This window comes from Clupea harengus, chromosome 1 (assembly GCF_900700415.2).
Source record: "Clupea harengus chromosome 1, Ch_v2.0.2, whole genome shotgun sequence".
NCBI lineage: Eukaryota > Metazoa > Chordata > Actinopteri > Clupeiformes > Clupeidae > Clupea > Clupea harengus.
The window spans coordinates 26,380,087-26,404,002 of NC_045152.1; the positions used below are offsets into that span (position 1 = coordinate 26,380,087).

A 23,916-nucleotide genomic window follows, 5' to 3' on the forward strand; every position below is an offset into this window, starting at 1 on the left:
TGGCCGGTGTCCCGGTGGTGTTTTCTCTAAGTTCAGTCCTGTGTTTGTAGGGGACCTGACCACCCCGGAGCCGGAGGGCCCTCCCCACGACCTGGTGACCTCCGAGGTGAGGCCGCGCAGCTTCCGTGTGTCCTGGTCCCCCGCCCCCGGCAGTGTGCAGAAGTACCGCGTGGTGTACCACGCAACCAGCGGCACTACCAACCCAGAGGAGGTGAGCGCCTGCATTAACACTACCCAGTGTCAGACATACACAACAAGACTGCGTGGTAGATGGTAGCCTCCGCACCTTCATTCAGCAGTTAACATTTCATCTCAATATTAATGTGTGTATGTCAGCTATGGTGTGTACAGGGTTCAACATCAGATTTAGTTTGGGGGAGGGGAAGGGGGCTCCTGGGGGTGCTGGCTGTGGTTTCATCACCCTCAGTGGTGTGAGCACTTACAGTGTGGGAGAGAACTCACATTCTCCAGATGTGTGGGAGTATCCAGCAGCCTTTCCCAGACCTTTAGGAATCCTTTCATTATTAGAATTCTTCAGTGGCTTGACACTTTCACTGAAGCCCACTTAAGTTGGATCCCCTCCAAGTATTCTTTCTCTTTTCTCTATTCTTCCCTCCCTTCCCTGCCTTTCCTGCCCTTCTCCTCTCTTCTCTTATCTTCTCCGCGGAGAGTCTGTCAGAAGCGATGGAGACGTATGCACGTGTGAGGCGGTGGTCATATACTGGTGTTGTTGTTACAGAGTGTGGTGGATGGCAGTGAGAGCTCCGTGCTCCTTACCGACCTCAACGCCCTGACGGAGTACGCCATCGCCGTGTTCGCCGTCTATGCCAGCGCCAGCAGCGAGGCGCTCCGAGGCAGCCAGACCACCCGTAAGATTCCCATTTTTCCATTTTCCCATTCTTCTGTTCCGTTCTGGCAAATGTCTCCCTGAAAATAATCCCAGTAATCCCATGTGAGAGAGCACAAGAGGACTCCTTGAAATATGGAAATCAAAGGGCAATTGAAAAAGTAGCTTATTTATGATTTGTGTGTGTGTGTGTGTGTGTGTGTGTGTGTGTGTGTGTGTGTGTGTGGCTGTCTTACAGTGGCCCTGCCCAGCGTGGATAGGGTGGAGCTGTATGACGTAGGCCACAGCAGCATGCGTGTGCGCTGGAGCAGTGTGGAGGGGGCTTCTGGGTACATGATCCTGTATACACCACTTACCCTAGAGGATGTGGATGAGACTGAGGTAAGCCAGATCCTCTTTGCTACATACAAATGCCAATCATGAATGTTCATGAGTACATAACTCCTCAAAATTATTATCGGTGAAAGGGAATATTTACTGCAGTAAAAACCGAGGTTCATACAACTTTAGCATACTGTGCTATTTCCTTTCTGAAGGTTTGTGTTGTAGCTACATCTTTAAGCAAGCTTAAGACTTCCTGTCCCTGTGATGTTCCTTGTGATGTCCATCAGCATGCACCAGCTCACTGCCATAGGTCAGCATAGTTAGGGCTGTCATGCGTGTAGGCCTTCTCTCTCTCATGGGACAGACATCACGGCCAATCTCATATCAGCCTGTGATTTCTGGTCCCTATGGGTTTAACATGCAGCTGACTGAAAAATTATCCTATCAGGTTAAAGGCCTTTGTGCAGACTCTCATGTGTTATTCCCAATGTCATTATTTCTTGGATTATTTGATTTGTCTCTTGGGGATGTCATCAGGGGATTTATGACATAAGTGTGCATCCTGTGTGTGTGTGTGTGTGTGTGTGTGTGTGTGTGTGTGTGTTTGAATGCAGTTAAGATTACCAGAGTCGGTGACAGATATTCAGCTGACAGCCCTGAGCCCAGACACGGAGTACACGGTGACACTGTATGCCCTGTATGGAGACGAGGCCAGCGACCCGGCAACCACCCAGGAGACCACATGTGAGTCTGCTCTTGAGCTACCGTCTCAAGGTAGCTCATGTTTCTGTCTCCACTGACAGCTGAGGGGCAAAACACCGCTGAACTCACTCATGAAAGTTTACCACAAAGTGAAAGAAGACGTTAGATGAATGCTTTTTGGCCAAATTCTTTCTCTTTTGAAGAAGGAAGGTTATTGGAGATGTAGTGTTGTCTTGCTGCACTGGCCAAGTATGCGACTGAGACTGTGGTTGACTGGATTGTGCTGGTATTAGTCATCTGATTCTTATTATTCACCCACAGTGCCCTTATCCTCTCCTCGCAACCTGCGGGTCTTTGATGTGAAGCACAGTTCTGCCAAGCTGAGCTGGGACACGGCAGCTGAAGATGTTAACGGCTATCGGGTTGGATATGTCGTTACTGGAGGAATCCAAACAAACGAGGTGAGGACAGATTGATTGATGAAGCACTTGTCCAGAATCTTTCATTCAGGCTTTCTTCTGTGTCTTCTGTTACCCCTGTTTTTTTAGCAAGAATTTTACAATATACATTTATCTCACCAGCCTGATGCAGCAAAGCATTTCTCAGCTTCTCCAAAAGTTTGAAGTAGTTATGGCTGCTTAACATGATATAGAAATGTTGTGCTTGTGTTTTGGTTCAGGCTAAGGTCAGTGCCTCACTACTCTTTCACAGTGCTCTTCCCTGTGATTGACACATGGCCCACTGCCTCATGGGGTATCCTGTCTTCTGTTCTAGGTGGAGGCTGGCCCAGTCACCTCCCTGGTGCTGAAGGACCTGGCTTCCTTGACAGAGTACACAGTGGCCGTCTTTGCCGTCTACGACGAGGGCCCATCAGAAGCCCTGAGTGGCAGCTTTGTGACCTGTAAGACCTCTACTGTGTTCCTCGCTTATGAGCCTCATCTATGAACTCTGATGGCTGTGAATAAGAGCAGAGGTCAGAGTTCATCAGCATAGCTCATATTAGCGCTCCTTTCCCCCGTCCTTAGCCAGGGTCAACAAGGACATTAACGAAACATCCCTCTCAGGGGAAGACATGTATTTCCTCTTAAGAGCTGTTGTTACCTGGAGTAAATGATAGATGGAGGCAGTCTTGGATCCATTGCCTGTGCAGGTGTGGCCTGTGCTCCTCAGGCAGTTGGCGCTGAGCAAGCTGCACAGTGTCAGCAGAAACAGATGAGAGTGGTGGGGGCGCACAGGCCTCATGATTCCCACGCTCAGTTATTCCTCTCACTCACGGCTCGTCTCTGTGGCCCCATGCTCAACCTCTGACCCTCTCTGAGCTCTGACTAGGCTGTGCCTACAAGAGCTGTGGATAAGCGTTTAGCTCAGCATCACTGGACACCATGAGCCACAGAATGGAGTACACAATAATTAAGAGCATCTTGCTATAATATGTGTTGTGCATCGTTTATTATGATGTTTCAATACATCATCATTAGATGTGCAATTATGCAGTTAATTGATATATTATTTCTTTATAGATGCCAGCTTTAGACTTGATGCTCTTACAAGAGTAAGGTGTATGATTTCAGTATGGATGCGCTATAAATTATAACAGAGGTCAATATGACTAAATCAAAGTCTGCAGGCACCCTCTATTATCTTGATGTCTTTATACTCTTTATACTGTGAATGACCTTAGTTAGCTGAAGTGTCTGTGTGTCTCCCCAGTGGCCGTGCCAGAGCCTCTTAACCCCGTGACCAGTGATGTGAGTCCAGACAGCTTCCGCCTCAGCTGGACTCATACCGCTCACGACGTGCTGCTCTACAAACTCGCCTGGGTCCCGCTGGATGGAGGGGACAGCCAGGAGGTCAGTTACAACACCAAGTCGAAGCTGTGGTCTAACTGCTCAATGACCGCAAGTGTTCAATAAAAGCTTTTGATGTGTCACAGGAGGGCCATTTGTGGCCATCTTGGAAAATGAATGTATCAGGATGTTCTGGCCTCATCACTGTACACACTCATGTGATGTTCACATCATACACGGCTAAGATGTGACGTTTAAGAAGTGTACCAGGAAACACTTTTCACAAACTAAAGGGCATTCATAATAGGTCTGGATTAGGTTTTCAATTACAAGGCAGAGCTATTAAAATGTGTCCCTCTTCGTGGCTCCTGACAGCTCCTAACGTCATGTGGAGTTGCGATGCGGTTCACCCAGAGGTGAAGATTTTAATTAAAGCGCTGATGAAGCAGTACATCTTCAGAATGGACTAAATTACAGCACTGACTACGGAAGTTAATCACAATCCAGGGACCATCTGGTAGCGCCAACAATAAAGACACCTACCATGGTTCTGAGGTGTTTTTTTTTTTGTTGATTCAGTGAAAGGTCATGAACACATTCATTTTTGAAACTGTATTTCAATTCCATTTCAAGGTATAGCTAAAGCTAAAGACTATAGTATGTGGTTTAGTGAGTTACATATACCCCTAGCTTCAACACCACCGATTGAGAATTCATCTCAGTATCAGACAGTGACCGTGACAGTGGGGATTCCTGTAGCTTTACCCAATGTAGTATTTTGGACCCAGAAGAGGTGGGTGATGGGGTTGGGGGGGGGGGGTGTATGGGTGGCGAGGGACGCAGTCCTCACCCTGAGCTGTGACTCACGAGGTTGCCTGTGAGCCTCTGCTCTTTAGAGATAGCGCTGCTGGTCGATAGGTTTACCGAGAGCCAGCGGAGCAGAAAATCATAACTCAGAGGAGAGGTGGGCTGGAGGATGCACAGACACACCCCTTTCATCTCCAGTGCTTCCTGCTGCATTATGGATGTGTGCTGTCTACGCCATGTATGTTAAAAGGCTGGATGAGGGAGGAAGAAATACCTAAGGCTTTCAGTCATGGTATTCACCCATAAAGATAAATATAGGAATGCATTCCCCTAAAGCTATCCACTTCAAAGGTTTATAATTATAGACGTATTGTGAATTATCTTTAGAAGTGGTGCACATCAGAATGACATTCAGTCTGGTGGTCTTGAATTCGCACTCATCCCTTCTGGCAGGTGGTTGTCCCCGGTGACGCAGACACATTCCTACTGACTGACCTGACGGAGCGGACGGAGTATGAGGTGTTTCTGTCGGCCATCTACAAGGATGGGGCCGAGAGCGAGGCCGCCTCTGTCCTGGAAACCACACGTGAGAGAAACACACACACACAATAAAAGATCCTCCACCATTAGCGTCCTCTGTCAAATGAACATAATCATCATAAGTCTGTGCTAATGCTACTATAGATTCCTGATACAATTCACATCAACACGTTCTCAGATGTAATTTGAAGTAGAAGACAGGGTCTGAAGAAGTTGAATCAATTCAGTTTGAATTTTGTACTTTATATTTATTTTTTTATTTTATTTAACCTTTATTTAACCAGGAGAAAACCCATTGAGATTAAGAATCTCTTTTTCAAGGGAGTTAGTGTCGTAGCCAGGTACATTCAAAACATTTACATCTTAAAGAGTCTGTCTCAATTTTTTTCATTTTGAGTTTAAAAGCATTAAGCGAGATGAAATCATTTAGTTTCAAGACCTTTTGCAAGATATTCCATGCCGAGGGAGCAGAATACACAAAAGCCCTCCTTCATATATAATCACTCCACCAGTATTTCATGCCAAGATCCGTGTTGGAGACATCTACCCATCTATCTGTTCAATTCAGTTCAGTCACTGTATCTACCTAAGTGGTAGAAAACCTTTCTGCTTCCTCTCTGAGTCAGTCTCTTGATACTTCCGTTCTTTCTTTGTCTGTTTCCCCCCCCATGTCTCTACAATCCAGTGGATAGGTCTACAACGGTTGCCACAACTACAGCAGGCGAGTAATTACTGCCGGCCCTCTGCACAGAATAGCTCTGCTCATTACCTGTGAAAGCTTGTCCTTTTGTTCTTGGCTCGTGTACTTACTGTTTATGTACATGGCAGACCACTGTGAGGGCCTCATGCTGTCAGCTGTGATAAAGACAGACACACACACACACACACACACACACACACACACACACACACACATACCTACACTGCTCATTCTCTGTCACCAGTGTCCTTAATGATTGCTGCAGTTTTGTTCTGATCTTTGAGTGGTTGTGAGGCTAGACTAGGCTTTTCATTGTGGTATTGCACTGTGAGGGACCGGACCGTCACCCCACGTTGTTTTGGGAGGTCGCGACTGGACTGGGTGGTGTTGTTGGGAAGAAGGGTGCAGGAAATGGTGGCTTGTATACAAAAATATATTCTTATTTATTTCCCTGGGGATTCTTTCAAATCAACCCCGAAACAGGTCTATACAATAAACAAACACACATTTATAAACACAAAAGATGGCCGCACTCAAAGTGCTACAGACATAAGGAGAACTAGGCATATCATAGAGACTGCTAGGCACAGACTAACTGTTCACAGGTCACATGGACCATATTCAACAGACAGGTTCAGAAGGAACATTCAATACACCAAGCACAGGTTCAGGAGGAACACATTGACGGAAGCACAGGTTCAGGAGGAACACATTGATAAAGCACAGGTTCAAGAGGAACACATTAATAAAGCACAGGTTCAGGAGGAACACATTGAAAAAGCACAGGTTCAGGAGGAACACATTGACAAAGCACAGGTTAGTATCCACACAGCTAGATACAACTACACTTCACCTCACAGCAGGTAAGTGTTTTCCACACAAACGCCTTTCAGTCTCTCATGCCTGTTCGTTAAGTTCTCCCATGGCCAAGGGTTAAGAAAAGTCTGTCCTCATGAACATGAGGCGCCCTTTAAATAGGGGCCGCCAGCTGAGTTCACTTGAGCCAATTTGGCCTCCCGGGTCCAGCCACTATGGTGGGGGAGCCCGGATCGAACCATTCTGGCGGGGAAGTCCACACCAGGGCCAAACTCCTCATGAGACGGTGAGAAGGGGAAGAAAATTTCACTTTCTCACATGCACCTTCATGTACTTGTCTGTTGAAGGGCTAGTGAGACAGCCAAGGTGTTTCTGCCATGTCATAGCACTGACATCCTTCCACTACATCTGTTTCATCATGGCCCTATGAAACGCACCATTGTTTTCATTGGTCTCGCTGTCAGACCTTAACAAGCCGTTTTATGACGTATGACCAGAACATCCAGATGTTCATGACTAATGGTATGGCATTTGATACTTTGTTCTGCTTTTTGTCTTTGGCCAACCCTTTGCTTTTATGTCACACACTATGCCAGAAATCATTTTGTTTGACTTACCAGTACGACTAGGCAAGCTTTTGACTTTGGCCTATCTGATGCCCACGATGGTGTGTGTGCCCAGTATTTGTTCTAATGCAGTGTTGATCCTCTCTCCCACAGTGCCTCATTTTGGGCTGAGTGATATCGTTGTGGACGACGAGACAACATCCAGCCTGCAGGTGAGCTGGGAGACTGAGGACAAGGATGTGGAGCAGTTCAAGGTGTCCTACAGGAGCCTGAGGGGAGGTCGTGGAGAGGAGTCGGTGAGTGTGTGTCACATCCCTTCACATCGTTATTCAACAACACACTCCCACACAACACACAACTGAGCTAAGGCTCAGGTGTCAGTCAGCTAGGAATGCAAGAGGTGACTGACTGAAAGGAACAATTACACTCTTAGGTTGTACAGCTAGATATTAGCTAGGCTGCTCACTGTATTGCACACAAAATGGACAGGTAAAAAAGGATACTGCAAAAAATAAAGTTATAACGTAGTAATTTATTTGTTGTTATTCAGTAGAGGAATATTGTGCAGCAGACTCATATTTACCCCATGAAACACTGTGGCACCAGGCAGGAAAAAAGATTTTCTCAGTGACTGAGTTTTGATTTGGTTTTGTTACATCCCATCAAACTCCTTTCTCAGACATCACTCTAAGGCATGGGGCTTTGCCTTCATAGTCAAGAGGGAACTACATTTCTGCCACCGCCACCTTCAAGAGTCTCTTCCATAAACAGTTCTGTGTGTGTATGTGTGTGTGTGTGTCTCTCTCTCTCTCTGTGTGTGTGTTTGTTTGTGTATGTGTGTGTTTAAACGTAAGCCTTTGGGGACACATATTTGTGTTATCCCTGAGGGCCACACACCGCCCTGAAACTCAGCTCTGCTGCAGAGACACAGGTGTGCTTTGTTGCAGCGCCACGTTTGAATTGGAAATGCAGTGATTTTCCATTCTGCTTTCATGTCCTCTGCTTTCTGTGTTTGAGATGGAAATTCTGTATTGAGCTTGTCCTTGTAGTATGAAAGTGTGAATGGCATGGCTGAATAATGCATGAACCATACGTGTTTGTGTATGTACTGTCAATGACATGTAGTGATGCCAAGAACTGGTGCTTAGCAGCCAGTCCTAACTTACATTTCAACAAAGTCACTATCTACATTAATATAGCACAAATTCAAAATGCATCACTCTGCATTATTACATTAATTTATTATTTGCAATAGATGCGTATCTTTGACCACTGAATATGTACACACCGTTTAATTTATTATTTGCAATAGATGCGTATCTTTGACCACTGAATATGTACACACCGTTTGTTGAGGATAAGATAACATTCTAATAGAAATTTGTAAGATAATTCAAATGTAGCCATGAATGTATTGTACTGAATGAATACATGCTGTGTTGAATCTCTCAAGTTAGGCACAAGTACCAGAGCGAGCTGAAACTGATCCTAGGCTAATTTACTGAGAGAAATTGTGTAATTCTCCATTCTGCCCTCTCAGCGTAGTCGCCTAACCCTAGGTGACAGCCACCCAATCCGTTTTTTCAATCCCAGCATTCTTTCGGCGTGCAACCCGTAGCCCGCACCGAGGAGCTGACAGGGACAGCCCTCCCCACCCCCGTTTTAATTTCCAACTGCAGTCGCTGCGGGTCAAGCGGCAGGCTGATAAGAAGAGAGGGGGCCGGGAACAAAAGGCATTCCATTATCTTTTCAAGTAGCATTTAGGTCACGGAGACAGCACCTGCTGTTTAGAGCGGCGCTCCCCTCTCTGCCGCAGCGCGGGGAGGAGGATCGCGTGAGGACGCCTCTCTGAGAGAAAGTTCCTCCTGCTCGTTGCAGAGTCCATCCCAGACTCATGGGAGGATTCAGCACCACAGGTCTGCTGGACAGCTCCAGCTGAGGGCCACCTCTTACTCGGGGGTCCACGCAGCTGGGGAGAGATGTGGGACTGGAAGCACAAGGGGCTTTAAACTTCAGGAGTAACTTGTTTTCTTTGGTCAGTCACACCCTGTAAGGCCAGATATGCCCAAGAAATGCCCAAGAAATGCCCAAGAAATGCCCAAGAGACTACGACCTTGTTGTCTGTTACACTTCCGCTTTGTTGTGCTGTGTCCGTTTAATTGGGCAATGAAAAAAAACAGAGTTACGGCCATTTGGTTGGTTGTGCCTGTTAATACTGATGGTTTGCAGCAGTGTGCAGTGTGCAATGTGATGTTAAATGTGACGTGCTAAAAATGAACCGCTGTCTTTTTTCATATTGAGAGTTGTTGGAGGTGGTTAGTCAGTCTTTAGCTGGAACAGGTTGTCTTCTTTAAAGTCTGGTCCTTTTTCTGCCCTCAACTATGAGCAAGACTCACTTATCACAGATATCAGATATCACAGACACACACAGACACACACACACACACACACACACACACACACACACACACACACACACACACACACACACACACACACGAGTGTAATGTCTTTCTGGTGTTTTCTGTCAGATACTGGTTCCAGGTGCCCAAAGGACTGTCATTCTGCAGCCCCTCCTTTCTGACACGGAGTACAGTGTGACCGTCACCCCCATCTACACGGATGGAGAAAACCATTTTTTCGCTCTCTCATCCAGAGGAAAGACTTGTAAGAGACACACAGACACAAACACACACACACACACTCTATCTCTCTCTTTCTATCTCACACACACTCACTGAGCACTTGAACACACACTCACACACTCCAGCAGAGCAGAGTGTCACACCCACTCACAGACTGCAGTGTCCCTCTCACACCTTCATAGTGCGGCATTTCATTCTCTGTCACATCCGTCTCACACACTTGCCCTGAGAAGGCCACCAGACTCCTCATCTCAAGCACTCACAAATCACCTCACTCTCACTCTCCCAACACCCCATGCATCTCCACTTGCCTCTTACATCCACCGCATCCTATTCCCACCAATAAAAGGTTTTCCCATATTTCTAGATGCTGTGTGTGCGCGCGCGCGTGTGTGTGTGTGTGTGTGTGTGTGTGTGTGTGTGTGTGTGGTTTAACCCGTACGTGCCCTTAAGGTGTGCACAGGCTGAGTTACATCCTGCATGAGGGTGTTTCTCATTACCATGAGACTATATGGAGGCTGAGCTGGAGCCTGGTCTCCTGTTTGACTCATACTTGCCTCCCGCAGGAGTCTCCCGATATTTAAGTCTTTCTCCCGCTCTGCTCCCGATTGGTCATTTTAAACCCCCCAATTGAATAGTGATACAAACCAAATGGGTGTCTCTCAGTTTCTGTGTGGGGTGTGTGTCGTGGAATGTGTGTCGTGGTACCTGGCAACCCAACCCAGAGGCAGAGGTGAGCATGTGCAAACAACTCTGCCTGACGTGCACAGTACTCCCCAACCCCCAATCCCAACCCCACTCCGCCTGCCACTGAAAATGGATGAAACAGCCCCCAAGAAAAAAAGAAATATGCTTCAAAATTTCAGTGCAGTGTGTGTGAGACCTTCCCCTTTTTAACCGCTAGCCACATCAGCATACACCATGCGCTTTGTAAGATATGTCGGGCTGACTATAGCATAGAGCATGAATTTTAGAGTAATTGAAAGTAATTTCACTTTCACATCCTTGTATACATTCTATTCATCTGTGATGTATGGGGGCAGGGCGTTGAGGATAAGCCATTTGCAAATCTCCCTCTTTTTCACAGCCTAATGTTGGCAGGTATGCTGACTGTGTATATCTCTGCTCTGTCTGCAGTGCCTTTGGCCGCCCCCCGAGACCTTAGGGTATCAGAGGAATGGTACGACCGCCTCCGCATCACCTGGGACCCAGCACCCTTCCCCACTCTGGGCTACAGCATCGTCTACCAGCCCAGCGCAGGTAGGAGCAGAGAATGCACCCCATCCACCACAGTTGGATTTGGCCCACACTCTGCTAGATAGTTACTGAATACTGCACTATATACAGAAGGAGTGAACTCGTATCTAAATACTTAGACTAGAAATGGAAGCTGGACATAGAGGAAGCTGGACATTGTGTCTACACACACAACTCAGTACATGCCTGTGTGTGCATGGATCAATATGTGAGGGTTTCTCTTTTATAGCGGTTATATGTTTTTATCTGTTAAGGTGCATGTCCTTACCTCTCTCTCTCTCTCTCTCTCTCTCTCTTTCTCTCTCTCTCCCTCTCTCTCTCTCTCTCTCTCTCTCTCTCTCTCTCTCTCTCTGTTTTCTGTAGGCTCAGCAGCGCCACTTGAGATGTTTGTGGGAGATGATGTGAACACGCTGCTGCTGCCCAACCTTCTGATTGACACCGAGTACAGCATCAAGGTCCTCGCCTCGTACACCGCTGGCTCCAGTGAGCCCCTGCAGGCCACCGGCAGGACATGTAAGACCCCCCCCCCCCCCCCCCCAGCCCTCCACACCCCTGCACTCACCAACTCAGGAGAACCCTCTCACATCCATCCATCCATCCATCCATCCACAAGACCTTTGTCCATGTCTCTGAAGAACCCTTCACTTCTCTTACTCCTCTTTACTTTTAGTTGCTTTAACAAGAAGTTTGGGTTATAACTGACATAATCAAAAGTTTCTTATGCAGCGTGGGCTGAAAGGAAGGCAGTGGTGTTTTTAACAGTCTACACCAGCCATTAAGCCCACATTGCAGGGCCATCTTATCAGTGCTATCAGCCAACAGTTAATAGCGGAGCAGAGTGTGTGTTTGGTATTTTCTGGATGGGTGGTTTTATTTAGTAAATCTACCTTCCAGCAATGTTTTCCGAAGATTAGGCTTTTTCACCCCATCACAGCATAGTCTGTGTAAGCCGATTGCAGGATGAACTCTGGCATTTTGTAAGAACATCACATTTGTTGAGAGTGTGTGTGTGTATGGGTGTTGGCACATAAATAGCACATTTGAGTGTGTACATGCATACAATAACAACCCATGTAATTATGGTCAAGAGCTGATACCAATTTTCAGATTAGATAGATAGAGTCAGTGAGGCCAGATAGACACAGACAGATAACTGCTGCACATAAACATACCTTTGGTTTCACATTTGACTGGAGTGGCCTTATCAAAATACAGCAAATAAATTAGGTTTCCTACGAGGGCTCACAGCTATTTATTAAGATGCAAGTTTTGCCACCCAGATACAGCCCCAGTCTGCGTGATAAATAAAAGAACATAACCATCTGTGTCTGCAAAAAAAAAAGCTCTTGCGAAATAGTCATGACATTTAAAAAAAAAAAAAGTGTACAGCCAGCAGTATGATAATGTGTAAAACAGATTAGACCTTTGATGTGTTAGATTGGAGAAGGGTGGATTGAAGTTTATTGATGTCCTGAAAAAGTGAAAAAAGTGCGTGTGCGTAAGCTACTCATCAGGGCCACGTGAGAGAGCAGGGAGAGCAGAAACTGGCCGCAGTGATTTGCTCGGTGTGCATTCGTTCCGCTCCACACTCAAGCCTCCTCGGCGCTCCGGTATCCGCACTGGCACTCAGAGGAGACGTGCTGCAGTCCCACCCCAAATGAGCTTTTCTGGGAAGCATCTTTGACTTGAATCATGCGTGACTCATACAGCCTGGTAATACAACTCCTTGCGATAATTAAATTAGCTTGATGGCATAAGTGTAAGGAACAAGCAAAGGGCTATTCAAAATTTTAATTAGAACGTTCAGATATGAAATGTATAGAAATGGTATTTTTATACTGTTGCCTATAACACAACAACTGAGACCATCAGAGTATGTGGCCTTTGTTTCTCAGCACAGTGGAATAATGCAGCCTGGAACACTCATACTCCTTACTCACGTGTTCTGTCCAGCATCCTTAAAAGGAACACATGAAGACCCAAAAGAGCACACACAGAGAGAATAGAATTATATAGGCGTAGAACTAGAAGAGGATAAAATTTCACGAAATTTGATGTGCGTCCAAAGAATATGGTAGTGATGCAGCATGTTTGAACCTTTACATGATTCAACCCCCCCACATCCCCCCCCCCCCCCCCCCCCCCCCCCCCCCCCCCCATGACAAGATACTGGCTAGTGAAGTGCTAGATTTTTAGTTAGAACATTATTCACAAGGTGGTACCACTCCACAAATTCATTGTAATGAGCTAGGGTAATTCACCTCCCAGAGGCCAGCTTGCCATAAAAAAATGTTTGAGCTATTGCCCATAATTTTGTTTCGACCCTACCCCACTTCAAGAGGTGCTACCGCCAAGGGAAATGCAAACCTTCTATTCCAGATCAGCCATATGGGACCACAACCGTACCAAGTTAGAAGAAGAAGAAAAAAATTATCATAATTATGAAAGAATTGGTTGATAAAAAATAATATGATGCTGGACAGATTATTACAAAACTGTGTCATCTTTTAACCCCACTCCTTCATTTTTAAATGTTTTTTTTTTTTTAAATCACTTCCATAAAGGCATACATACATACAGTAGTTCCACTTTGTCGAGCTGAACAGCACCTGTCATGTATAAGAAGTCAGAAGGTGTCAGTTTGAGTGTGATAGCAGGAGCTCTCTCAGGGACAGGTGTTACCTGACGCCCTGACATTGCCACCCCTCACCGCGCTGCACCGCACTTCACCTCACCGCACCGCACCTCTCTCTGGCTCTCTGGGCCTATGCCTAATGCACAATTTATGATGCGATCTGCATACATCACTTGTGAGTAGTTGCAGTATGGCATGCGTGTCCAGCCCGACCTTTTGAATTATTAAACACACAATGGTCACTCTTTCACCTGCTTTTTCTGTTTTAAACGGCGGAGCCAGAAGTTTTCCATGCATGAATGCGGTTCATTAAAATGGCCTTACATGGAGGGGCTGCATGCATTATTTACATCCTGTAGATCCGGTGCACTGGGCCATATGCTCAGAGAGGAGCTTTGGTGTTCATTCAAGCCCTGTCTGCACTCCCATCAAAATATTCATGAAGAATGTATTGATGTGATAGGTGTTCATTCTAGTTCCTCTTGTGTTCCTCCCGCGGATTGTTTGCCCTAGAGGAGTTCTTGTAGATCTAGAAAGCAAAAGAAACCACTGGTTCACAAGAACTAATGTGAAACATGTGCTATGGCTCGATACTGTGTCACTGAAATCACACTAATCGAAACAGACATCTGTTTTTCTCCATGGCAGTAAGACTTTGGTTTGTACACATGACATTATTTCAGTGAATTTCCAGCTCCAGCTTGCCTGTAGGCCTGGCTCACTTAGCCCTGCTCCTGAAATGCATCCTGGAGAGAGAGCTTCCAGTAGAGTTCCAGAACATCTGTGATCTGTCCTCACCTTACTATGGGTAGCCACTGCCTTCCACCATTTGGTCTCTTAACATTTCACTTTTAAAAGCAGGCAGCTAGAAATACAACAGGCCCATATATGACAGGATGTATAGTTGTTAAAAGGCACATAGTGTGGTCTCTTCTGGCCATAATCATTCTATGTGTTTCTCTCTCTCTCTCTCTTTCTCTCTCTTTCTCTCTCTCTCTCAGTGCATCTGGGTGTGAAGAAACTGAGTACGTACCAGGTGCAGAGCACCAGCTTGTGTGTCCAGTGGCAGCCCCTCGCCCAAGCCTCCCTCTACAGAGTCTCCATCAAGTCACTGCTGAGTGAGTCCCACTACTGTCTGTATATGAGCCTACAGCTGCAACCTCTTTTTTCTTTTTTTACAAGTTGCATTGGACAAAAGTGTCTGCTAAATACCTGAACTATAACTATAACAATAACTGCAACCTCTTCCAGTGTGTTCAGAGTCACAATTTAAAAATATTCAAATTTCGAATTCCTAATTTCATTGATGGGCAAGTCTATGCCCATCACACATGACCTGAAGTTACTTGGCAAAAGCGCAACGCTGGAATGTGTTAGTGCATAGACATGAGAGTTCCATGTATAAACACCTTTTTCTGAGAAACGTCTAAATTATTTAATTTAGGGCAGACCTCCCACACAAGAATCTCTGTCTTCTGTGGTGAAAACCGCTCCGTTCACGACCAGAAATTAGTTGTTTGCTCTATTGTTAAACAATGACTGAGCTCTGTGTGAACTTTAATAAGGTATGATCCAATCATTGTGATTGGCTGATAAAGAATGACTTTATTGCCACGTCCACTAATTACTCAACGCATTTATGCTTGACTGCCCCTTGCTTTGTGTCAATGAAATCAGCAAATATAGGTATGCCCGCCTATTCTGACTGCATGGTTGCTGATGCGCGAAGCCCATTTGCGGTGCTCGTTGCCGTATGAAATTAGGGCCCATAGTGTGTAATGCTTCCGGTATATATCCCATAATAGGGTTTTTGATGATTTCATTATCAGCTAGGAGGTCTTATCACCGGCTTAAAGTGGTGCAGTTGGAGCTGTTTGCTGACAGTGTGTCTGCCGATGTTTCAAAGTGGCAGAGACTTTGAGCACTTATTCTTTCACTCATCTCAGCTTCCTCGCCTTATCTAAAAATCCCACCCAAATCCTCACCAGTCCTTTCTGTGCTATAAGCACTGGAATCGTGGGCTGTTCTGCTGTGATATTAAAAGCAGATCCTTTCCCCAGCTTGTGTGCCAGTGCTCTGCCGGCAACTCGGGGGCATTCTGGCTCAGCGGTAGCCCCGTTAGCCGGGTGCTGTCGAAGATGAAGCCCAAAGAGACCTCATGTTACCTGCTCGTCTTCCTTAGTTTACATGGATACGGACAAATCCTGTAAACCTGAACAACACAAATCATCTCCAGGATAGAAACCCAAACAGGACGCACCGAAGAAAGAAGAAAGAAAAGTTCATTGAAATCTTTGAATAAATGAAGGAACAGAATATTTATTCAATATTCTGCATTTCAAGTGGACATTGAATAATATTACTGGATTACAAGAGCTTGCATGAAAAACAATGGCATGGCCTGCTTGTGTCAGATGTGATGGGAAAATGCTGGAGATCTTGGCTATGACTGTTTTCTGAGCTGGACTGCAGTTGCTGAAATGTGTGGGCTGAAGTCCTCACTGCAAAACCCTGAACAAACAAATGCCATTTCTATTCATTGACTGACTCAGTTATGAAGTCTGTCCAGGGTATTTGGGGTAGATCCCATTAACCGATTGAGATTTTTTAGGTCAATTTTTACTGTCCTACTCACATGAAAGTATGCAAAATGAATATCACTCATAATAAATCTGTTTTTATGAAGTGCTTGAGAGTTTATATCCACAGTTTTGGTTCAGTAAGTTGACTGGGGAACGCGTTTAGAAAAGGAAACAGGAAACTTGTTGATGATTATTTCAGTTTGGTTATCATGTTGCTTCTGAATTCCTTCCGTTATACAAATCATTAATTTCCCCTCGTAGGCGCAGATAGTAAATCACAAGAAAAACAAGTGCAGAAAGGGAATATTTTGGAATTTCATTTTTGGAATATTTTTCACTCTTGGAAAGCTGGTGCCGCGTCTTTGGTAGATGAGCGGGTTTTACGCTGGTCTAGGATCAGAGAATGCATGCTACAGTCATCCAACTCCATTCAACTCCATTCCTGAGATGCAACAGAAGGAATGAGTGAGTGGGAGGGAGGCTCCCACCAAACTCCATCAATCCTCACGGACATTCAAAGCGACCCTTAACCTTTCACACAAGGGCTGCCACCATTCACTGGGTCCACAGACGACTCCAGACAGATACGCCACAAAATCAAGGATACGTCCCACAGGCCGCTCATTGTTACACACTAAGGACGCAGTTGGAAAATAATTACATCAATGTAGGTGATGAATGACAGCTATTATCCCTCTGTGTCGGGGGCCGAGAACCACTCTACAGCTACTGTTCACTGGGAACCACCATGCAAACCACATGCTGCTCTCATCTGAGACTGGCACACATGGTGACCAGCAAAATACAGGCAGCAACACATTGTAATGTTGCCTCCTCTACACAGCCTCATATTATGTGTAAATATGTGAATAAATATTTAACAGATATGTGTATTTACTGTCATATGTGTTTGTACAGGGGTTTGGCAGTCTTCCCCATGTCACATAAGAACGTGCGTTACTTGCCTTGTCAGTGTATTTTTGACTACAGAGTTGGAATGTTCCTGACTCCGTTCTCATGCTCTTCCAGATGGGCACGGGCAGGAAGTGAGCGTGGCAGGGAGCGGCTCTCGACAGTGCTTCTACGACCTCTCTCCCAACAGCCAATACGAGATCAGCCACTACAGCCAGCTGCAGGGCCTGGAGGGGCCTGCGGTCACCACCACAGACACCACACGTACGCACAAAAACGCTCCCCTCTCAGACACTCTCACTCATCAAGCTGTTCACTTCCCTTTCCCAACCACAGAAATAATCCACAGCCCCCTAAATCTCTTTAGCATACATGACTTAGAATAATTTATGCACATTTTTGGGATTTTCGCCTCCTGAATTGATCACAGTAAATCCCTGGAGTTTTCAGCAGCGTGCTTTAATCCTTGTGCGTGTATGTGTCTGTGAGATATCATTATAGTTGTCTGATTTTTATTTATTTATTTTTGTCTTTTTTTGGCAGTTCCTGCTCCCACGCAGCCTCCAACCACACCCCCCACGACCACCCCCCCACCCACCATCCCTCCTGCCAAAGAAGGTGAGCGAGTGGAAGAAGCAGAGAGGCCCCGGCTTTCTCTCCCACAGGGCTGGGTCAGCTAGTGCACAGGCCTGGGTGAAGTGTGCCCTTTTCCAAAAGCAGATCTCTGGTGACAGCTGACCTTTCTCAGTGTGGAGAAATCCATATATAAATGGTGTAAAAAACACTCACTGGAGATCGTCACACTGGCCAAAAAGAACAAACTATTTTTGAATAGAACATCAATACAAACACAATACAAACTGCAATAAGAGATGTAGGACTCGATTGCATACGATACTCCTCCAGAAGTGATTAAAAATGCATGCACTGATTAATATGATCCACCATTGGTAGAATAGTATACAATTAAATGTATATGATATAGACATTGTAATATATAATCAAATGTTAATTGAACATTGAGATTGATTCAGAAAGGTAGTAAAAAAAGCTAAAATCCACCCGTGCAGTTATCCCATTTTAAGTGTTTATTGCTATTCAATGGTATTACCATTGGAATGAAACAGCATTTGACAGTATGGGAACATTGCTAGCATCTGTGAATTTTTTAGTGACAATTGATTTGTAAACATATTTTTTTTTAAATCCGTGTCCCTCCTTTCTGGGAGACTGAAAGCACATTTGGTGGTAAATGCATCCAAACCATTTCCCAAGCCTGAGAAATTCAGCTCACACATCCAAGTTCGGCTAATTTAAAACAGTGTAGCTTGTTTACCCAGCGCTTGCTAGCCGTTGTTAAGCTTTGTTTAGATTCTCCTGGAGGCAGACTGAGCTTTGTAGCTGTAGCACCTGTTTGAGTGCTGCCAGAGGAAGACAGGAGAGGGAGAGAAACATGCCGCCTTAATGAAGGACTCTCCGCTGTGTGTGGCTGCGTGTGACAGCACCAGGAGAACTTGTGAGAGAGTCTGTCATTAATCAGAAGCTGCCTGTGCGAAAGCAGTTAGACAGGGAGAATAATGACTTTCTGCTTCTCCCTCCCCTCCATCACTGTCACCACCCCAGTTTGTAGAGCTGCCAAAGCAGACCTTGTCTTCCTGGTGGATGGCTCATGGAGTATTGGAGATGACAACTTCCAGAAGATCATTCGCTTCCTCTACAGCACAGTCGGATCCCTGGACGTGATTGGTTTAGAGGGAACACAGGTAAAAAAAAGTTCCTGCCATCTAATTTTTATTTTGCCTCCTTTCACAATTTTATACCACATCCTATTATATAAATGGGAAACTGATTGTTGTGTTCCCAGTACTAATGTTTATTATAGTCAAGATGACATGTTTATATTCTTACATTTTTTTCTTAATAACATGCCAGCTGAATAAAAAGGAATTGCAGAGAAAAATGAAAGTTAAGCTCGGTAGGCGAACAGGAATGTTGACTGATAGTCATGGGAAGAGATTGATTGTGTTATTGATAATATTGATGTTCACCTTATCAAGATGTATGTTGCTATGGTATAGCCATTATGTCATTATAAGGAATTAGACATTTCTGTTGCCAAATAAAAGTTGTAGGATACTCAACTTCTCTCAACTTCTTCTCTGTAAACAAATGGCATTAAAACTAAAAAAAAGTCATTCCCATACCATGAAGCATTTCTTTTCAACTTTGGAATGCTAGACAGACTCAAATCTAAAGATAATACTTTAATATATGTCGCTATTTAAATGAACATACGTATTTGCTTGCACGATCATGATTATTCTGACCATGGTTGAAGCAGCTCAATTGTATTGCCTATTTTCAGGCAGACAGGAGGAGCTTGTGGTGGTCTAAGATTCTCTCCATACCAACAATTTAACCCAGGTCCCCAGAGAAGCCATTAAGCAAAAAAATAAATAAAAAATAGCTCTTGTCTAGACACGGTGGGAAGGACTCATAGATCATCATCAAGTGTCCCCATCAAACTGGCCAGGACACTCAGAAGTGGAGCTCTCGAATGAAGAAAGCCACATGTCCAGATCTATTAATTAGATGAGACTCAGGCGAGATGGAACTAAGCCACATAGCATTGCTTAGTTAGTACAAAGAGACGCAGTAACTCAGAGAGACAACGGCGAATGGACAGGCATGAAAGCCCACAGCTGACCACCGGCCTCCCGGGGGAGGGATGGAGAACTGAGGGAACAGAGAAGTGCTGGAGGAATAAAAGTCTCCCAGGGAGAGATGCATTTACACTGGGTTTAGCCAGAAACAGGAGAACAAACCATAGAAAGTGATGAAACCCGCTCTTTTCTCTGGCTTACTCTTCTTCTTTCCCTCTCTCTGTCTCTCACCCTTGCTCTCTATGATAGGTTGCCATCGCACAGTTCAGTGATGATGCCAGAACTGAATTTAAGCTCAACTCCTACAGTGATAAAGAGTCTTTGCTGGACGCCGTTCAGCGCATTTCCTATAAGGGAGGAAACACAAAAACAGGTATGTACCGTCTTACTAGACTCCCTCCTCTTCCACTGTGGGGAAGGTCCAGGGAGGGTTACTGGGAGCAGGTGTGTTTGCTCAAACTAAACAACTAAACCTGGATCATTTGCCAGCTCAAAGGGCAGCCTCCTGTGCCCAGAGTCAAATCAGAAAAAGAACGAAGAAATTACCAACTACTTCATACCCTATAAATCTAAGTAGTCTTTTAAAGCATGATTTCTTGAGAATTGTGTTGTTCTTGTACTACAAAAACAGACCCCCCCCCCCCCATAGCTGAGAAGTGTTTGAGTCTCTCCCTCTTAGGCTTATTGCTTGCAGCCACCACTTGCTGTGTTTCTGTAGGCAACAGATTGACATGCAGCCCCTCCTTTGGACATACCGCTTAATCCCCTGACTTCAGGGCTGACTTTGGCGTGACATTCTACGTGTGTAAATGCACACACATGCACACATACACATAACATTACATACCCATATACACCTGTGTGCCCACACACATATCCTTACACACAGACACATTTACAGCACAATTTGTCTGCTACTGCACCATACATTTATTCATTAAGGCTTTAGCTTGCTGTCTGATTTCTTTCCGAAATAGGGCGGAGAGTGATTGATTCGCAGGCACAGAGAGTATTAAATTGTAATCCCTGCTGTGTTTCATATAGTTCTGCTCAGGGGAGAAAAGAGCAGCTCTGGGTGATTGGTCTCCTTCCCCGCTTATATTAAACTAGAAAAGAGAAACAGAGACTTTTCAAACCCAGATGTAGGGGAATGATTAAAATGTCAATGTATCACGCTCTGCGGATGAGAGACCCGAGGCGGATTGCATAAAACTGGTTTAGACTAGTCTTAGATTTTAGTCGTCTAAAATTGGCTTCTTTCAGTCAGTTGCATAAAAATGTATTTAACACCAAAAGTAAGACTCCCTATCCCCCAGGCTAACTTTTATCTGCATTCTATGTTGCCATGGAAACAACTAACTGAGCTAGTGAGTTAAGCTAGTTGCATAAAAGTGGCTTAGAATGCTTAGGCTTAGAGAAAGGGTCTTCAAAGTAGGGTGACCATATTTCGGAGACAAAATCCGGGGACATTTTCAGTTCAGACACGTAAACACCTCCAAAACAGTGTAATGTTTTTATCTTTGTAAACGAAAAACGGAAACCGGGGACATCTGGTCACCCTACTTCAAAGACTGTTCAAACCCACTGGAAGTCTTTTGTGACAAAGAAGTTATGGAGAGGCCAAGATTTTTTGGATTTTGGATCTGACCTTGAGGAGCATTTCAGGCCAGCTATCTCAAGAAACTTTAGCATCGTTCAACTGCTTGCCTAGTTTCAAGCTTTTTTACCACAGGAAGTTTCATAAATGCAGCTGGAGACTTAATTGGAGTGCAGCGTCAACAGCGTCCAGAACCATTTATCAAGTCAACAGCGTCCAGAATCATTTATCAAGTGTCTCGAGACTTATAGACTTCCTCTCAACTATCCAACAGACATCTCTATTTAAAATAAAATGAAGATGGATTTTTTTTGTCATTGCTGGATTTCCAAATGTCGTAGTAGTGATTAGGGTTCAAGCACCCCTGACCCACACAGAAAAGGCCTCACAGGTGGTACCTGGCTGCTGTGGCAGCTGCTCAAAACTGTGTTTAAAAAAAAACATTAGAAAAAACATTTAAAGTGAGTAATATTATTGAGCTATTGTAGAACAAATTTCTTGACATTGAATTTACCAGGGCCACATAGATAGATGATTTAAGCCATGCATGCAAGTACTGTAACACTGTGCTTCACTTTCTTCCCAGAAACAAATTCTGTCGTTCTCTTTTGTTCTTGGACCTCCTCCTGTGGTGGGATATTTACCCTCATATGTAATGCTGCAGTAGGGACTGGACCCCAAACATAAGATACATAGGTTAACTTGAGACACAATGAGGAATCTTTACTTAAAATAAACAGGATTTCAGGGAGCAGCCAAACAGGGTGTGACCATAGCACAAACATCAACACATCAGGAACTAGACAAACACAAAGGTTTAGATACACAGATGAACGAATCAGGAGAAACAAATCATTAGAAGAAAACAACGAGGGGCAGGAGCGTAGATATAGACAAAGGCACATGACAGGGTAAACAAAAGAGTACATGACTAACCAAAGAAGTAAACAAAACACACATGACTGATACAAAATAAAAGTCCAAAACAAGGAACAGACAGAAACCAGAATGTGACAAAATATGCCTTGTTATTTGCATTGTAATCGCTGAATTTGTTCATTAAAATGGAATGCTGCATTATATTCTTCCAAAATGCAGGTATTTGCAGAGTGCCCACTGTAGGCCATGACTTGCTCAGTGTCTTACTTGTCCCACAATGCAGTGCGAATTAGTCTGTCTCACTAAAGACAGCCGTGAGTCTGTTTTACGCTTAGGCATCTTTAGTTAGTCTGACTGACTGTTAGTCACGGTCTTAAAGTAATGGCTATGTTTATGCAACTGGCTCCAGTACTCTCCAGCTTCACTTGGCAACAGAGAAGAAATCTTTAAGACATTTTTAAAAGATTATTTGTTGTGTTTTCTCTGCACATTTGGGTTCAGTTGGGGGCTGTGTTACATCTCACTGGTTTTCTGGAGCACTTTTAACCACTCTGCCCTTTTTACGTGCCACTGGGCAGGCTCAGGCAGCTGAACCTGACTCAAGGGCACTTTGGGATTGTGGGTCTGAAATATAGTTCACGTGGGTGGGGAATTGGGACGTTTCTTGATTTACGATCTGGTCGTTGTGTGTCCGTAACCTTTAGTCCTGTGGTGAGTGGCACTCGCCTCATCCACCAGCCGCCCCACCCGCTGACAGAGGACACACGGTCTCTCACATTCACATGCAGATGGCATTTTTTTTCCAGCGCTGACCCCTAGCTTAACCTAATGAGGTTTTAACACACATATAAACCCAAACCAAACACGAGGGACTTGTGATGGTGGGTGTGTGTGTGTGTGTGTGTGTGTGTGTGTGTGTGTGTGTGTGTGTGTGTGTGTGTGTGTGTGTGTGTGTGTGTGTGAGTGTTTTCACAGCTCTGTTCATCGTTTGTCTTGTCTGACAGTCAGTGTAATAGCAGCACAGAGACAGCTGGAGGAATTGGTGAGGCGGTGCTTCGGGGCCCTGTAGATTAAATTTACTGACAATCCATCGCATGCAGTGCAGCTAGCCGCGCACAGATCCATTCAGCTCCATATTTTATTCAGTGTGTGTGTAGGGTGGGGGGGTATGTGTGTGTGCATGAGTGTGTGTATGTAGTGTGTGTGTGGGTGTATGTATGTAAGGTGCATTGACACCCATGTGAAAGAGAGAAGCCAAACATATTAGACAGAGATTATAAAATTCAAATGTGGAATTGGAAGCACGCAGAGTGAATAGTCCATGACAGGACTGTTTTATCTGATGAGACTGCTGAATAGCACTCTTTCTGTGTGTGTGTGTGTGTGTGTGTGTGTGTGTGTGTGTGTGTGTGTGTGTGTGTGTGTGTGTGTGTGTGTGTGTTTGTGTGTGTGTGTGTGTGTGTGTGTGTGTGTGAAGGCAGAGGCTTTTAGCAAGAGTTGGTGCATTGACCATGACGCCATATCTTATTTAAATAGCAGTAAAGTCTACACACAGTAATCACCACACACTATTTAAGTCGCTTGTAGAAGTGGAGTTCTATGGTTTACAAATTGCAACCTTGTGTTTAATGTCTCCATAAAACCAGAAGCCTGACAG

The 23,916-nt window shown here is 44.8% G+C and overlaps 1 protein-coding gene across 2 annotated transcripts in view; it reads left to right on the forward strand.

Moving 5' to 3' along the window:
* col14a1a (collagen, type XIV, alpha 1a) overlaps nucleotides 1-23,916 on the forward strand; it is an 81,230-nt gene that overhangs the window by 25,531 nt on the left and 31,783 nt on the right. For both annotated transcript variants that reach the window (XM_031573722.2, XM_031573730.2), the window contains exons 10-27: nucleotides 51-211; nucleotides 740-869; nucleotides 1,086-1,228; nucleotides 1,786-1,915; nucleotides 2,195-2,334; nucleotides 2,648-2,774; nucleotides 3,584-3,723; nucleotides 4,921-5,053; nucleotides 5,693-5,728; nucleotides 7,243-7,385; nucleotides 9,621-9,756; nucleotides 10,872-10,994; nucleotides 11,355-11,504; nucleotides 14,628-14,744; nucleotides 17,238-17,384; nucleotides 17,664-17,738; nucleotides 18,744-18,883; nucleotides 20,033-20,156. In XM_031573722.2, coding sequence (XP_031429582.1) covers nucleotides 51-211; nucleotides 740-869; nucleotides 1,086-1,228; nucleotides 1,786-1,915; nucleotides 2,195-2,334; nucleotides 2,648-2,774; nucleotides 3,584-3,723; nucleotides 4,921-5,053; nucleotides 5,693-5,728; nucleotides 7,243-7,385; nucleotides 9,621-9,756; nucleotides 10,872-10,994; nucleotides 11,355-11,504; nucleotides 14,628-14,744; nucleotides 17,238-17,384; nucleotides 17,664-17,738; nucleotides 18,744-18,883; nucleotides 20,033-20,156 — 2,295 coding nt within the window. The remainder of the gene's footprint in view (nucleotides 1-50; nucleotides 212-739; nucleotides 870-1,085; nucleotides 1,229-1,785; nucleotides 1,916-2,194; nucleotides 2,335-2,647; nucleotides 2,775-3,583; nucleotides 3,724-4,920; nucleotides 5,054-5,692; nucleotides 5,729-7,242; nucleotides 7,386-9,620; nucleotides 9,757-10,871; nucleotides 10,995-11,354; nucleotides 11,505-14,627; nucleotides 14,745-17,237; nucleotides 17,385-17,663; nucleotides 17,739-18,743; nucleotides 18,884-20,032; nucleotides 20,157-23,916) is intronic.